The sequence below is a fragment of the Mustelus asterias genome, chromosome 4 (genome assembly GCF_964213995.1).
Source record: "Mustelus asterias chromosome 4, sMusAst1.hap1.1, whole genome shotgun sequence".
NCBI lineage: Eukaryota > Metazoa > Chordata > Chondrichthyes > Carcharhiniformes > Triakidae > Mustelus > Mustelus asterias.
Window position 1 is genome coordinate 57,749,952 of NC_135804.1, and position 14,234 is coordinate 57,764,185.

At 44.3% G+C, this 14,234-nt stretch overlaps 1 protein-coding gene across 1 annotated transcript in view; it reads left to right on the top strand.

Moving 5' to 3' along the window:
* The window catches only part of LOC144493111 (cyclic nucleotide-gated channel beta-1-like), an 80,424-nt gene that overhangs the window by 37,665 nt on the left and 28,525 nt on the right, over window positions 1-14,234 (top strand). The window contains exons 11-13 of the mRNA XM_078212013.1: window positions 3,801-3,942; window positions 7,351-7,510; window positions 12,508-12,605. Of these exons, the coding sequence (XP_078068139.1) occupies window positions 3,801-3,942; window positions 7,351-7,510; window positions 12,508-12,605 (400 nt within the window). The remainder of the gene's footprint in view (window positions 1-3,800; window positions 3,943-7,350; window positions 7,511-12,507; window positions 12,606-14,234) is intronic.

A 14,234-nucleotide genomic window follows, 5' to 3' on the forward strand; every position in this document is an offset into this window, starting at 1 on the left:
ACTCCTTTCAGGCCCTGTCTGGCAGTGCCAACCAGGTTAACACTGGTGGGTGCCAGTTGGTAGTGCCAGGAATTGTCGAGCCATGTCCCTGACCACCTGGGGGCTTCAATAGCCTCCAAAGCCCCCAGCATGGTCATCATGTCTAGTCTCCGATTTGGAGACCGGTAGTGATTCCTGCTGGCTTCATGTCGCACCGGGGATGGGAAAATTACAGGAGCAGGATGAATTCAGCTTAAAGCAGATTCTGTGTATTGAAATTAGAATTTAAATATGTTAATATGGTTCACGCCCAGTGAATCAATGAACCAGATTATTTGCCAGCCGGGGGCAGGGAGAATCTCAAAATGAGATTGCCCCTTCACAAATCCCATTATGGCCCCTCTCGCGAGATTCTCTAGCCATAATGGGATTTGTGCCTGCGCATGCAGGGCCAGAGAATTGTCCCCATTGTTTAGTGTTAGCACTTTCACCTCTGAGGAGGTCATAGGTCATGTCATACACCAAAGGTTGGAGAACAAACTCTACCTGAACCCTCCAGTGAATTGTTAAGAGTGCTGTCTTTCAGATGAGATATTAAATTGACTCACTTTATTCTTTCTCAGGAGGATGGAAAAGGTCCCTTGGCATTATGAAAAAGAGTAGAGGAGTTCTCTTCAGTGTCCTGGCCAATATTTATTCCTCAATTTGAGTTCACTACAGCAGATTTAACCAGATCTGATTGTTAACTCAATGCTGTTTGTCGGACCTTGCTGTGCACAATTTGGGCCACCACATTTCCTACATTCCAACAGTGGCTGCACATCAAAAGTATCTCATTGACTGTAATACATTTTGGGATGTTCTGAGGATGTGAAAGACCCTTTATGAATACAAATTCAATCTTTCTTCACATGATTATGACAACTGTCAGTGCAACCAACTATACTTCACACTGTGCACTTTTTCTCTGGATGTTGTTCTATGTAATTAAGTTTTGATAAAGGAGGAGAAGAGTGAAAGGTGGAACATCAAACACTGGCATGTACAGCTGGCCTTTTCCAGGGAACATAATTCCTCAAGACCACAACATCCCCCTGAAACAAATGGCAATTTCATTAACAAACCCAATATTGAGGCTCGGTGATGTCATTGCAACTCTAATGCCATTTTCCAATCTTACCACCAAGCGTGCGCTGTACAAATCCCAAGATGAACATTTCAAATATCATTCAAAGGGTTCCTAAACTGCCCAGTAAAGTTATATGAAGCTTTTTGTACCATTTTCTTGCAGTAGCCAGAGGATTTTTGATCTTAAAGAATTTGAAAGTGCTTGTGGGAGCTATTGTAGGTACTAGGCTATTAAAGAGCTCTGGCCTTGCAGTTGTTTCTTGATGATGATTTCTACTCTTGGGTAGGAAGAAATAGCAAAGAATGCTGCAGCTAGAGGGAGAATAAACAGACAATATCTGGCATAAAGGACCCTCCCAACAGAGATTATCAGCTCAGAAAACTGGAAGTATGTTGTTCTGGTGACCTGATAGAGGTCCGTGAAATAACCACAGATTATTTCAGTTTGACAGATGGGAAGGACCAAGGGACAATGATGGGCATAGATGGATGTTCAAAAATATTTCTAGACGGATGTAAGCCAGCTCTCCTTTTCCCAGAGATTAGTAAACCTCTGGAATTGTTAGTTGGTGCTCTGGGTGCTGACTCTCTGTATGTTTTCAAGAGGGATCTGGAGCAGTTCTTGACCCATGATATTATATTAGATAGAAATTACATTGATTTATATATAAACACATAGTCCTTGTGATCTCTGGTACTGGTTTTTATTGCTTGAGGAAATCGGAGAGTAATTTTCCAGAGTATTTCCCCTTATTAGTTTTATGTTCTGTGCCTCATCCAGAAGATTACATGGCTATGAGGTAGGGGAGGGAAATGTTTAGCCAAAATGCTCCAGCATGAAACAGGGAAGTGATACTGGGCTGGCTGATCTTTTCCTGCCCATCATTTTTGTATGTTCATAGTGCTCGGGTGACTAGAGATAAGCCATAAATGCCAATGTCAGCCACAGTCAAAGAACAAATCGAAAATAAAGTGACCATCACATCGATGGGAAATTCCAAACATTTTTATTTTAAAATATTTAGCTAGCTGGGTAAATGCATCACATGGTTTGGCATGAAACTGTAGAACTTGATATTCCACATTTACGTTATAGTCTGTTGTATTCTTAGCATGCTGTAGCAGTTGGGCCACTACCTATGTACCCCTGGAGTTGGGAGGGGACAAAAATGACCAGGCAGAGTTACTGCACCTGATGACTATCTGGTAAACTGACCTGAAGAATGTGAATGTATGTATGTCAGATCAGATAAGGATAAGATGTCAACTGTGGGGCCTTAAGTGGCTGGAGTCTGCTGCTTCCACTCACTGCCTAATCTCAAAATTGAAGAACAATCACCTTGATGAATTATCAGAGAACTTGCTGTGCAATAGAACTACACTCCAGTCAATGTTAACACCTTCAGGAGAGGAAAGGAGAAAATGAATGGGTATTGAGCATTTGTCTATGAACAAGAATATATGAACAGGAGTAGGCAATCCTTGAGACCATTCTACCATTCATTTAAGATCATGACTGATCTGTATCTTGACCCCATTTACTCACCTTGTTTTTAAAGTTTATTTATTAGTGTCACAAGTAGGCTTACATTAATGCTGCAATGAAGTTACTGTGAACATCCCCTAGTCGCCACACTCCGGTGCATGTTTGGGTACACTGAGGGAGAATTTAGCATGGCCAAAGCATCTAACCAGCACATTTTGGTTTTATATTCCTGTATACTAGGGCTTCTCAAACTTTCCAGAACCCCTAGTGACCTCCCAAGTGCATTGAGGAACCCAAGGCATTCTCATAATGTAGATGCCCCTTTTTTGCCATGCTGTAGGTGCAACACTGAAATCAAATGTAAACATGTTTGTTCTAGCCATATCTATGCATATATTAGGAATTAGGAAAAGGCGCACAGTCACAACAACATTCACCAGCTACATGTCCCCCCCACATTAGCCCCTGGCCAAGCAATCCTCGTATGGCCTCTTAACATTAACCCCTGGAGATAGTATCCACTTTAGGAGTGGATAATCGGTAATAATTTTAAAATGCTTTTACTAAAAAATACTTAAGTCTTACCTTTTGTCATTTTTAATGGGAGGAATGATGCTGAAAGGCTGATTCTCATATCAAGCGCACACACACACCTCTCTCTTTCTCTCTCTCACACACACGCAAACCCCCTTCTCTCACACTCATCCCCCTTACATACACCCACCCCCTCTCTCACACACGCACATACTCACCCCCTTCTCTCTTAGACACCAGTCTCTCACACTCACTTGCTCAACTGCCCCCCCCCCCCCCCCCCATCCCCTGCAAACCCCCTGAAGACACTTCACAGACCCCAGTTTGGGAACCCATGCTGTATACCAGTACATCACAAAAATCTAACAATTGCAGTTTTGATTTTTTTTAATCTAGCCTCAATAGCCCTTCAGGGGAGAAAGTTTTTCACAATCCTTTGTGTGAGGAATTGATTCCTGACATTACCTGCGAATGGCTGAGCTCTAATTTTAAGGCACCTTGTTATGGACTGGTGCATCAGGGGAAATAGTTTTTCTCTACCTCCCCTATCTAATTCTTGAATCATCTTAAACATCTCAAAATGATCACCACTTTATTCTTCTATACTCAGTGGAAATGATTTACTATAAAAATTTCTGAGGTTTTACACACTCTACCTTTTCCTCTCCTGCAGCTACATGAGGTGCTATTACTGGGCTGTGAAGACACTGATTACAATCGGAGGGCTACCTGACCCACAGACTGTGTTTGAAATTCTCTTTCAACTTATCAACTACTTCATGGGAGTCTTCATCTTCTCCATCATGATTGGTCAGGTATGGAAGAAAAAGGATCTAAAAATGCAAAACAGACATTGGCAGTGGAGGGAAGATAGGCTAATGTTGAACTGGATGATTCACTAGATTGGAATGTACTGTCTTTATTTAATGACTGATTAACCATGATTGAGATGTTCTAATTTAATTCTGGTCAAAAATCATCCTATGTAAGAATAAGGTGTTCTGACTTGATAAGAACTGTCCTAAACAAGCTCATATTGCAAGACATTTGTGTACTAACCCCTCCTTACTGTTGCAGAGAGCAGGTGGTGTAACTGATCCTCTAAGGCAGTGGTTCTCAAACTTTTTTTCACTGGGCCGCACTTTAGGAATAAAAATGTGCTCGCGCCACACCGAATTTTTTATTGATGAGAAATACATTCAAAAACAAAAAAAACAATTCCTAGCAGTGCTTGATTCATAACATAGAACACAACTACTTTATAATATGATCATGGGACATCCAGAAAGTATAAAACAATGCTTGTTTAAACCATGTTTAAATGTTTCTTTGATTGACCTTGAATCTTCCCGCCTCATTTGCCATCCTCTCTCGCCGCACCAGTGTGGCGCGCCGCACCCTTTGGGAACCACTGCTCTAAGGAGTGGGCTAAGGGTATTTCAATAAACAAATGAACCCCTCCCACACACCAATCTATCCCCACCCCACCCCCAGTCTGCCACCCCCACCTCAAAATGGTGGCAAGTTAATGAGCTAGGTAGGTAGTGGTCTAAGAGAAAGTCAACCACCTTTCCATTTGGTCAATATTGGGAATATTGTGGAGAATGGGGCCTAAATGAGAAAAGACAATAACCAAAAACTGAAGTTTTTTTTAAGTGGTGACATTCATTTCAGGCGAACCAGTTTGACCACATCGCTCTGAGGAGTAATAGGTTTTCAGTTCTCAACATAGAATTGCTCTTGCTCTGATGACTGCCATTCATCCATTGCTGGGAGTGGGAGGGGCATCATCTCTGGATGGTGATTCAATTTGTGGAGTATGTTGCAGCATTACTGCCTTGCAAGCCAAGTACTTTGCAACGGTTGTGACGTACTTTGACTCTTTCTAGCATAAGCTGCATTACTATCTTAATGTGGAGATGCTGGCATTGGAGTGGGGTAAGCACAGTAAGAAGTCTCACAACACCAGGTTAAAGTCCAACAGGTTTGTTTGGCAGCACAAGCTTTCGGAGTCTCGCTCCTTCATCAGGTCTATCTTAACTATCTTAACACAGACATGCTTCTATCATCTACTCCAGTGTCAGAATGTTATGTTGCTCAAACAGGCACATGCCTGACCAGAAGTGCATCAAATTATGTGAAAAAATGTTGGGCTGCATCCCTATGTCATGGCGTACTCACGCAATGGGTGGAATTTTATGAGATATTTTTCTAAGTGTCCAGCTAGTCTGAAAATGGGAAAGTCCCCGTTCCATTTTTTGGGTGAGTTTTCACGCCCAATCTTATGCACTTAGTCATTGAAAAAGTGGTGTAGAGTGTTTCTAGTTACTGCAGGCAGTTTGCTCAGCTAAATTCGGCAGAGGGACCTACTGTGCATGTGCAGACATCTGATTCTGTACATGCTCAATAGCAGCAGCAAGGGTCTGACAAACAGAGAGCTGTCAGACCCCTGCTACAGGCAGCCTCTACCAGCTCTCCACCCACTGCAATCGCAGAGGCCTGTGGCCAATCACGAGCCCCACAATGCATGGGCACCTAGTCCCCACTGCCCACACTGATCATGCCCCCTCCCCGATCTGATCCCGTTGCAGAGTGGCAGTTGGTCCCCCCTACTCCTGATTAGGCTGTCCCTTCAGGCTCCGCTACCTTTGTGCCCTGCCATGTTCAGGCCCTGCCTCTATAGGCCCCGCCCAGGCACTGCCCAGTGGGCTGTGCCAAGGTGCCTGCTGGGCATTGCTCAGGTACCAGGCTGGCACACCCCCCCCACCCCCCACCCCCCCCCCCCCTTTGGGGGGCCTCAATGGCCTCCGGTTCCACTGACAAGGCTAACACGACTGTTCCCCATTCGTAGGGAGCCAGTGTTTGCCTCGCCAGAGAGAACCTCTCCCAGCAAGGCCACCAAAGGAAATGAGCCCAGACAGTTGAGCGACAGGCTCACTAAACACATATAAATAAGCATTTCAATAAATTTAAATATGACCTTGCCAAAAATCCGGTTCTTGTAAGATTGCGAGAGCCAAGAAATCGGTTGTGATCCTGATTTCTCAGCTCTCGCAGATCAAAGGCTGAATGCCCTTGACTGCTGAAATGCTCCCTGACAGAACGAGAACACTCCTGCCTGGTGATTGTCGAGCGGTGTTCATTCATCCATTGTAGCATCTGCATGGTCTCCCCAGTGTACCATGCCTCGGGACACCACTCGACAATCACCAGGCAGGAATGTTCTCTTCCTGTCGGGGAACACTTCAGCAGTCACAGGCATTCCGCCTCTGATCTTCGGGTAAGCATTCTCCAAGACGGCCTTCACAACACATGAGAATGCAGAATCGCTGAGCAGAAACTGATGGCCAAGTTCTGCACACATGAGGACGGCCACAACCGGGATCTTGGGTTCATGTCACACTATCTGTAACCCCCGCGACTTGTCTGGGCTTGCAAAATCTCACTAACTGTCTTGGCTGGAGACAATACACATCTCTTTAACCTGTGCTTAACCCTCTCTCCACTCACATTGTCTGTACCTTTAAGACTTGATTACTTGTAAAGACTTGCATTCCAACCATTATTTTGTAAATTGAGTTTGTGTCTATGTATGCCCTGCTTGTGAACACAACTCCTCACTCACCTGAAGAAGGAGTAACAGTCCGAAAGCTTGTGTTACCAAATAAACCTCTTGGACTTTAACCTGGTGTTGTGTGACTTTTTTAGGGTGGCAGTAGGAGTAAACAAGGCTCACTTTCTCAGTAATTTCTGCCTCACCCTCTGATTTATCCATCCTCAACTCTGGTTTGAAGAAGTTTCAACTCCGCCTATTTTATTTCATCGCTAAATAATTGTTAATGATTGGCCAAGTCTATGAACCTGAATGCAATCAAAAAACAACTTTCCAAGATAAATCTATAGAAGCCAGTGAGCCACGTAGAGCAACTCACCCAACAATATTGCAAGTGGTGCTCAACAATATAAACCTATGCATGCACAGTGTTAATTTCTGATACAATTCCAATTATCTCAAAACATGCAGGGAGACTGCTCATAGAAAAAAAAACTCATGGGAACCTACCAATGGAAGAGACCAATTCATGGGCACCATGAAATCTACTCAGTGACCTCTAAGGGAGCATGGAGCCCTGGCTGAGGACCTCTGATCAACTCTGGTTGACATCCATAATTTGGTATTTGACTTTTACTGACTGGAATCCACTGTTCTTGTTCTTCAACAGATGAGAGATGTGGTGGGTTCAGCTACTGCTGGACAGACGTATTATCGGTCCTGCATGGATAGCACTGTGAAATATATGAACTCCTACAAAATTCCGCGATATGTCCAGAACCGGGTGCGGAAGTGGTACGAATTCACTTGGGCATCACAAGGAATGCTGGGTAAGTGAACTACTTATCCACAAAGTGGAAGTTCTATCTCAACATCAGCAAATCTGACTGACCAATTTTCGGTTCCCGCTTGGGGACATGACTCAGTTTTCCTATGAACCCAGTGGTTAGCACTGCTGCCTCACAGCACCAGGGACCTGAGTTTGATTTCCAGCTTGGGTCACTGTGTGGAGTTTGCATATTCTCTCTGTGTCTGTGTGGGTTTCCCCCAAGTGCTCCGGTTTCCTCCCATAGTCTGAAAGATGTGCTGGTTAGGTGGATTGGCCATGCTAAATTCTCCCTCAGTGTACCCAAACAGGCACTGGAGGGTGGCGACTAGGGATTTTCACGGTAACTTCATTGCAATATTAATGTAAGCTTACTTGTGACTAATAAATAAACTTTAACTTTTCCGGGGCTGCATTGTCTGGAGTGCCATTTTTAAGAAAATTATTATTTAGAACAGGAGTTGCACCAGGAACGGAGAACTGTATGGAACTAAAATGTCACAACACATTTGGGCCTTGGCATTCTGCAGGGATTTTGGTTGTCTCTATAGTAATCCTGGCAGGAGATCCGTAGAACTCCCAGGAAAACAGTATAAACTGGCTACAGTGTGTCACAACTATTTTCAGGAGTTTTCTTAATGCCTTGCAGAGGCAGAACTTATATTCCTCTTTGAGGAGGCAAGACAAGTATGGGAGTTCCCAAGTTGGGAGTTCTGGCTCCTGGTCCACATTCAGGACCTGGTGATAGTGTGGTGGGCATTAAATCTCAGCCTGGCTGTCCTCAGAGACACGGCTAAAGGGAGAGGAGGCAGGAAACAGCAGCTGCTAAATGCCTGCAGCTGCTGACAGATGCTGCATCACACTGGAGTTCTTGGGAAGGAAAGTATTTGCTAATAGTATTATGAGTGGAAGGAGCTGGTCTTAATGAGGTTATGGTTGCTTGGGTGCAATCTCTATTGGGTACCTGCTTTAGCTCAGTGGCAGCCTTTCAGCCCTAAATAATAAGATCATGAATTCACAACCTACTCCAGAGATTAGAGCACATCACTCAGGCTGAAATTTAAGTGCAGTACTGCATTGTTGGAGATGCTGGCTTTCAGGTGAGATGTTAAACCGAGGCCTCGTCTGCCATCTCAGATAGACATAAAGAGCGGGATCTTCCTCCCCCTCCACGGCGTGTTCTGCAGCGGCAGAGTATGGCTAGCTGGTGGCCGGTGGTGGGATCTTCTGGCCCTGCGGTCGTCAACGGGGTTTCCCGGTTAATGCATCCCTCACCACCGCATTTCTTAAAGGCCCAGTATCATCACAATGTTCAATGGTGGGGTCATGGTCCAGGGGGAGGTAGGAAGAAGTGTCTGAGAGTTGGCATTTGGCCACTGCAAGGTAGAGGCTGGTATGCCAGACAACAACAGCACCACCCTTGTCAGCAGGTTTGGTAATTATGCCAGGGTTAGATCTGAGGAAACAGAATGTAGCAAGCTTAGAGAGAGACAGGTTAGAGTGAGTGAGCAAAGCAAATAAATTAAGATGGTTGATGCTACATCATGATGTGGAGATGCCGGCGTTGGACTGGGGTAAACACAGTAAGAAGTTTAACAACACCAGGTTAAAGTCCAACAGGTTTATTTGGTAGCTTTTGCTACCAAATAAACCTGTTGGACTTTAACCTGATGCTACATCAACAGGTCTCAATGAAAAGATTAAGAGTGGGTAAGAGACCAGAAGGAGTCGTCCAAGTGCAGGGAGGATACTGGATTCCATAGTGGTCTCTGTTAAATGGGTGAGGAGACACAAAATGGAAGACCATGTAGCAATTGATAGAAAGGTAAATGTTCTAGCAGACGAGTCTGGCTTTGTATTCCTTGAGGTTTAGAAGAGTAGGGGGTGACCTTATTCAAACATGTAAGATCCTGAGGGGCTTGACAGGGTAGATGCTGACATGTTTGCATTAGTGGGAGAGTCTCGAATAAGGGGACATAGATACAAGATGAAGGGCCCATCATTTAAAACTGAGATGCGTAGAAATTTCTTTTTGCAGAGGGTGATGAATCTCTGGAATCCTCTTCCCCAAAGGCTAGTGGAGACTGGATCATCAAAAGTATTTAAAGTGGAGGTGGATAAATATTTCATAGATCAAGGATTTTGATTTGATTTATTATTGTCATATATATTGGTATTGTGAAAATTATTGTTTCTTGCATGCCATACAGACAAGGCATACCATTTGTAGAGCACATAGAGGAGAAAGAAAGGAGAGGGTGCAGAATGTAGTGTTACAGTCATAGCTAGGGTGTAGAGAAAGATCAACTTAATATAAGGTAGGTCCATTCAAAAGTCTGATGGCAACAGGGAAGAAGCTGTTCTTGAGTCGGTTGGTGTGTGACCTCAGACTTTTTTATCTTCTTCCCAACGGAAGAAAGTGGAAGAGAGTATGTCCAGGGAGTGTAAGGTCCTTGATTTTGCTGGCTGCTTTTCCAAGGCAGTGGGAAGTGTAGATAGAGTCAATGGATGGGAGGCTGATTTGCGTGATAGACTGGGCTACGTCCACAACTCTTTGTAGTTTCTTGTGGTCTTGAATGGAGCAGGAGGCACACCAAGCTGTGATACATCCAAAAAGGATGTTTTCTGTGGTGTATCTGTAAAAGTTAGTGAGCATTGTAGCGAACATGCCAACTTTTCTTAGCTTCCTGAGAAAGTAAAGACACTGGTGGGCTTTCTTAACTATAACGTCGGTGTGGAGGGACCAGGACAGGTTGTTGGTGATCTAGACACCTAGAAACTTGAACCTCTTGACAATTTCCACTTCATCCCTGTTGATGTAGACAGGGGTATGTCCTCCACTACGTATCCTGAAGTCAATGACTCCTTCGTTTTACTGACATTGAGGGAAAGATTATTGTCGTCACACGGAATAGAGGGCTATGGGGAAATGGCACAGAAAAGGAGCTGAGGCCAATAGAGTTCAGCCATAATTGTATTGAATGGCGGGGCAGGCTTGAAGGGCCTGCTGGCTTCCTCCTGCTTCTATTGCTTGTATTCTTGTGTTCATTAAATCATCTGAACTTTACCTAATCATATTGTGATTTTCCATACACCCATTCATCACATCCATAATAATAGATTCTAGCAAATCTCCTGTCAATGATGTTAGGCGAATTGACTTATAATTTTCAGCTTTCTCTCTCCTTTTCTTATACAGTAGAGTTACATTTGCTGCATCCAATCCATGAAAACTCTGGAAGCTCAAAACCAGTGCATCCATTACATCGGCAGCCAGCTCAAGAAAAATCCTAGGATGTAGGCCATCATAATTTCCCCTGTATTTTTCCTCACTAATATAGGTTCCTCACTCTCATTGGATCTTGGGGCAGAATTCTGACAGTAGAGTGGCAGATTTGCATACAAGCCAGTTAAAGCCCAAAATAGCAGAATTGGGTTAGAAACCCAACATTATCTCGTCCACTTCTGGGTTTCACTTGGGCGAGTATAGAGGCTAGCAGGAAACTCCCTTGGATAGTTTGGGTAAGTAATTTAAATATTCAAGTAGATAATGACCTCAGGAATTAACCCAACATTCTGGCTTTAACAAGCAGAACATGGGTTTCCTCAGCTGTCTGAGACTCCTCAAGCTCAACAAGGCAAGAGTACTCTGTGTGGAGAGCTACTAACAAGGGAACTGCCAGCATGGGAATTGTTTCAATCGATAATCAACACTTTATATTGCGGTCAGTGAGAAAGGCTTGTGCTCACAAACATTGCCAGAGAATCTCCAGGTAGAAAGCACTGCATTCAAACTACTCCCAGCATTGCCCACATGGAAAGGGTGCTCATGGGGTATTCTGCTGTTGGCGTGACTTCACTCAGCCTACTGACTGCTTTGGTGCTGTGTTTGTAAATTTGGACCAGACAGGTCCATTCAGTGTAGTCACTGGTCACACATTAGAGAACATGCATTCAATTGCAAGAGGAGCCCAGCACTAGCACTGTTTAAAGGTCTAGGCAACCAACGTGCAGGTAAGGCAACTTAGAATAATGTCTGCTATTGAAATGTCTCTGAAAGCATGTGGAGTGCTTTTGGAGGTGTTGTGGTGAGTTCCTGGATTTGGCAGGCAGTGTTGCTTCATTTTCACAGGGCAGGGTAGTTGATTTGGTGACGTGTCCATACCAAGACTGAAAGCAAGGACTCAAAGGGGAAGGGGGATAGTGGGATTGTCCTATGAGGAAAGATCAAGGAGGCAGGATCTGTATCCTCTAGAGTCTAGAAGAATGAGAGGTGATTTCATTGAAGTGTGCAAAATTCTTACAGGGCTCAACAGGGTAGATGCAGGAAGAATGTTTCCTCTGGTTGGTGGGATGGTCTAGATCCAGAGGGCATATTCACAAAATAAGAGGTAGGCAATTTAGGACTGAGTTGATGAGGGATTTCTTCAATCAGAGCATGGTACATCTGTGGAATTCTCTATCTCAGAGGGCTTTGGAGGCTCAATCTTTGTGTATGTCCAAAGCAGAGGTCAAAAGATTTCTAGATGCCAATGACATTAAGACATATGGGGATAGTTTGAGAAGATAGCACTGAGGTAGATTGGCCATGATCTAGTTAAATGGGGGAGCAGGTTTACGGGACTGAATGGCCTACTCCTGCTCCTATGTTCCTATGTGTGGAGGCAAGCAAGAGGCCCAGGATCACACCAACTAGCAGGCTGGGGTTGAGCTGGAAGTTGAGAATGCCTTAAGTCACAGACATACCATCATCTTCATTTTCACAGCGATGCTGGATGCTACAGGCTCTGTCACAATTGGCCCCATGACAGTGAACCACCTCATCTGTTGGGCTTAAGAGATGCAGGCATCCTTATCCTTATGTATTAACTCTGGATGTGAAATTGGAAAAACTGGGAATGCAGTCTTGATTGATTTAGAGAATGGCACCACCAGTTTGATCAAGGTCTTTTCCTGCTGGTTGAATTCTAATTCCTGCTCCCTTCCTTGTTTTATTTCCAGATGAGAGGGAACTGTTGGTGCAACTTCCTGACAAGATGAGACTGGATATCGCTATTGATGTTAACTACAGCATCGTCAGTAAAGTAGCATTGTTTCAGGTATGGAGACAGCCAAAAGGAACTTATGTAAGGGAATATGCATTCATATTGTAGGGAATAAGGAGTGACAATTTGCACAAATGAATAAGCAAGGCTGCAGGGTAACATAAAAGCCTATGCAGGTGTTCTGATGTTCCGTTTCCCCCACTATTGCAAGACAAGAGTGGCAATGCTGTACAGAACTTTGCTGAAACAAACTTGACTGTAGTCTTTTGTAGCCTAAATACTGAGAATTTCCAATTTGTGCGAGTGATTGTGCGTAGAATGGAGAATTTGAATCCCCAAGAACATGTGGGTTGGGAGCAGTTAAGGATGGAGGTGAAAGTTTGTGATTCTAGAACAGAAGTGTAACTTGACTCCAATGTGTCCATTTACAAATAGAACATAGAACATTACAGCGCAGTACAGGCCCTTCGGCCCTCGATGTTGCGCCGACCAGTGGAACCAATCTAAAGCCCCTCTAATCTACACTATTCCAATATCATCCATATGTTTATCCAATAACCACTTGAACGCTCTCAACGTTGACGAGTGCACCACTGCTGCAGGCAGGGCATTCCACGCCCTTACTACTCTCTGAGTAAAGAACCTACCTCTAACATCTGTCCTATATCTCTCACCCCTCAATTTAAAGCTATGTCCCCTCGTGCTAGCCAACACCATCCGAGGAAAAAGGCTCTCACTATCCACCCTATCTAATCCTCTGATCATCTTGTATGCCTCTATTAAATCACCTCTTAACCTTCTTCTCTCTAACGAAAACAACCTCAAGCCCCTCAGCCTTTCCTCATACGATTTTCCCACCATACCAGGCAACATCCTGGTAAATCTCCTCTGCACCCTTTCCAACACTTCCACATCTTTCCTATAATGCGGCGACCAGAACTGTACGCAATACTCCAAATGCGGCCGCACCAGAGTTTTGTACAGTTGCAGCATGACCTCCTGGCTCCGAAACTCAATCCCTCTACCAATAAAAGCTAACACACCGTACGTCTTCTTAACAACCCTATCAACCTGGGTGCCAACTTTCAGGGATCTATGCACATGGACACCCAGATCCCTCTGTTCATCCACACTACCAAGTATCTTACCATTAGCCCAGTACTCTGTATTTCTGTTACTCCTTCCAAAGTGAATCACCTCACACTTTTCCGCATTAAACTCCATTTGCCACCTCTCAGCCCAGCTCTGCAGCTTATCTATGTCCCTCTCTACCCTGCCACTTCCCTCCGCACTGTCTACAACTCCACTGACTTTAGTGTCATCCGCAAATTTACTAATCCATCCTTCCACGCCCTCATCCAGGTCATTAATAAAAATGACAAACAGCAGTGGCCCCAAAACACATCCTTGCGGTACACCACTAGTAACTGAACTCCAGGATGAATATTTCCCATCAACCACCACCCTTTGTTTTCTTACAGCTAGCCAATTCCTGATCCAAACCACTAAATCACCCTCAATCCCATGTGTCCGTATTTTCTGCAAAAGCTTACCATGGGGAACCTTATCAAACGCTTTGCTGAAATCCATATACACCACATCAACCGCTTTACCCTCATCCACCTCTTTGGTCACCTTCTCAAAGAACTCAATAAGGTTTGTGAGGCACGGCCTACCCTTCAC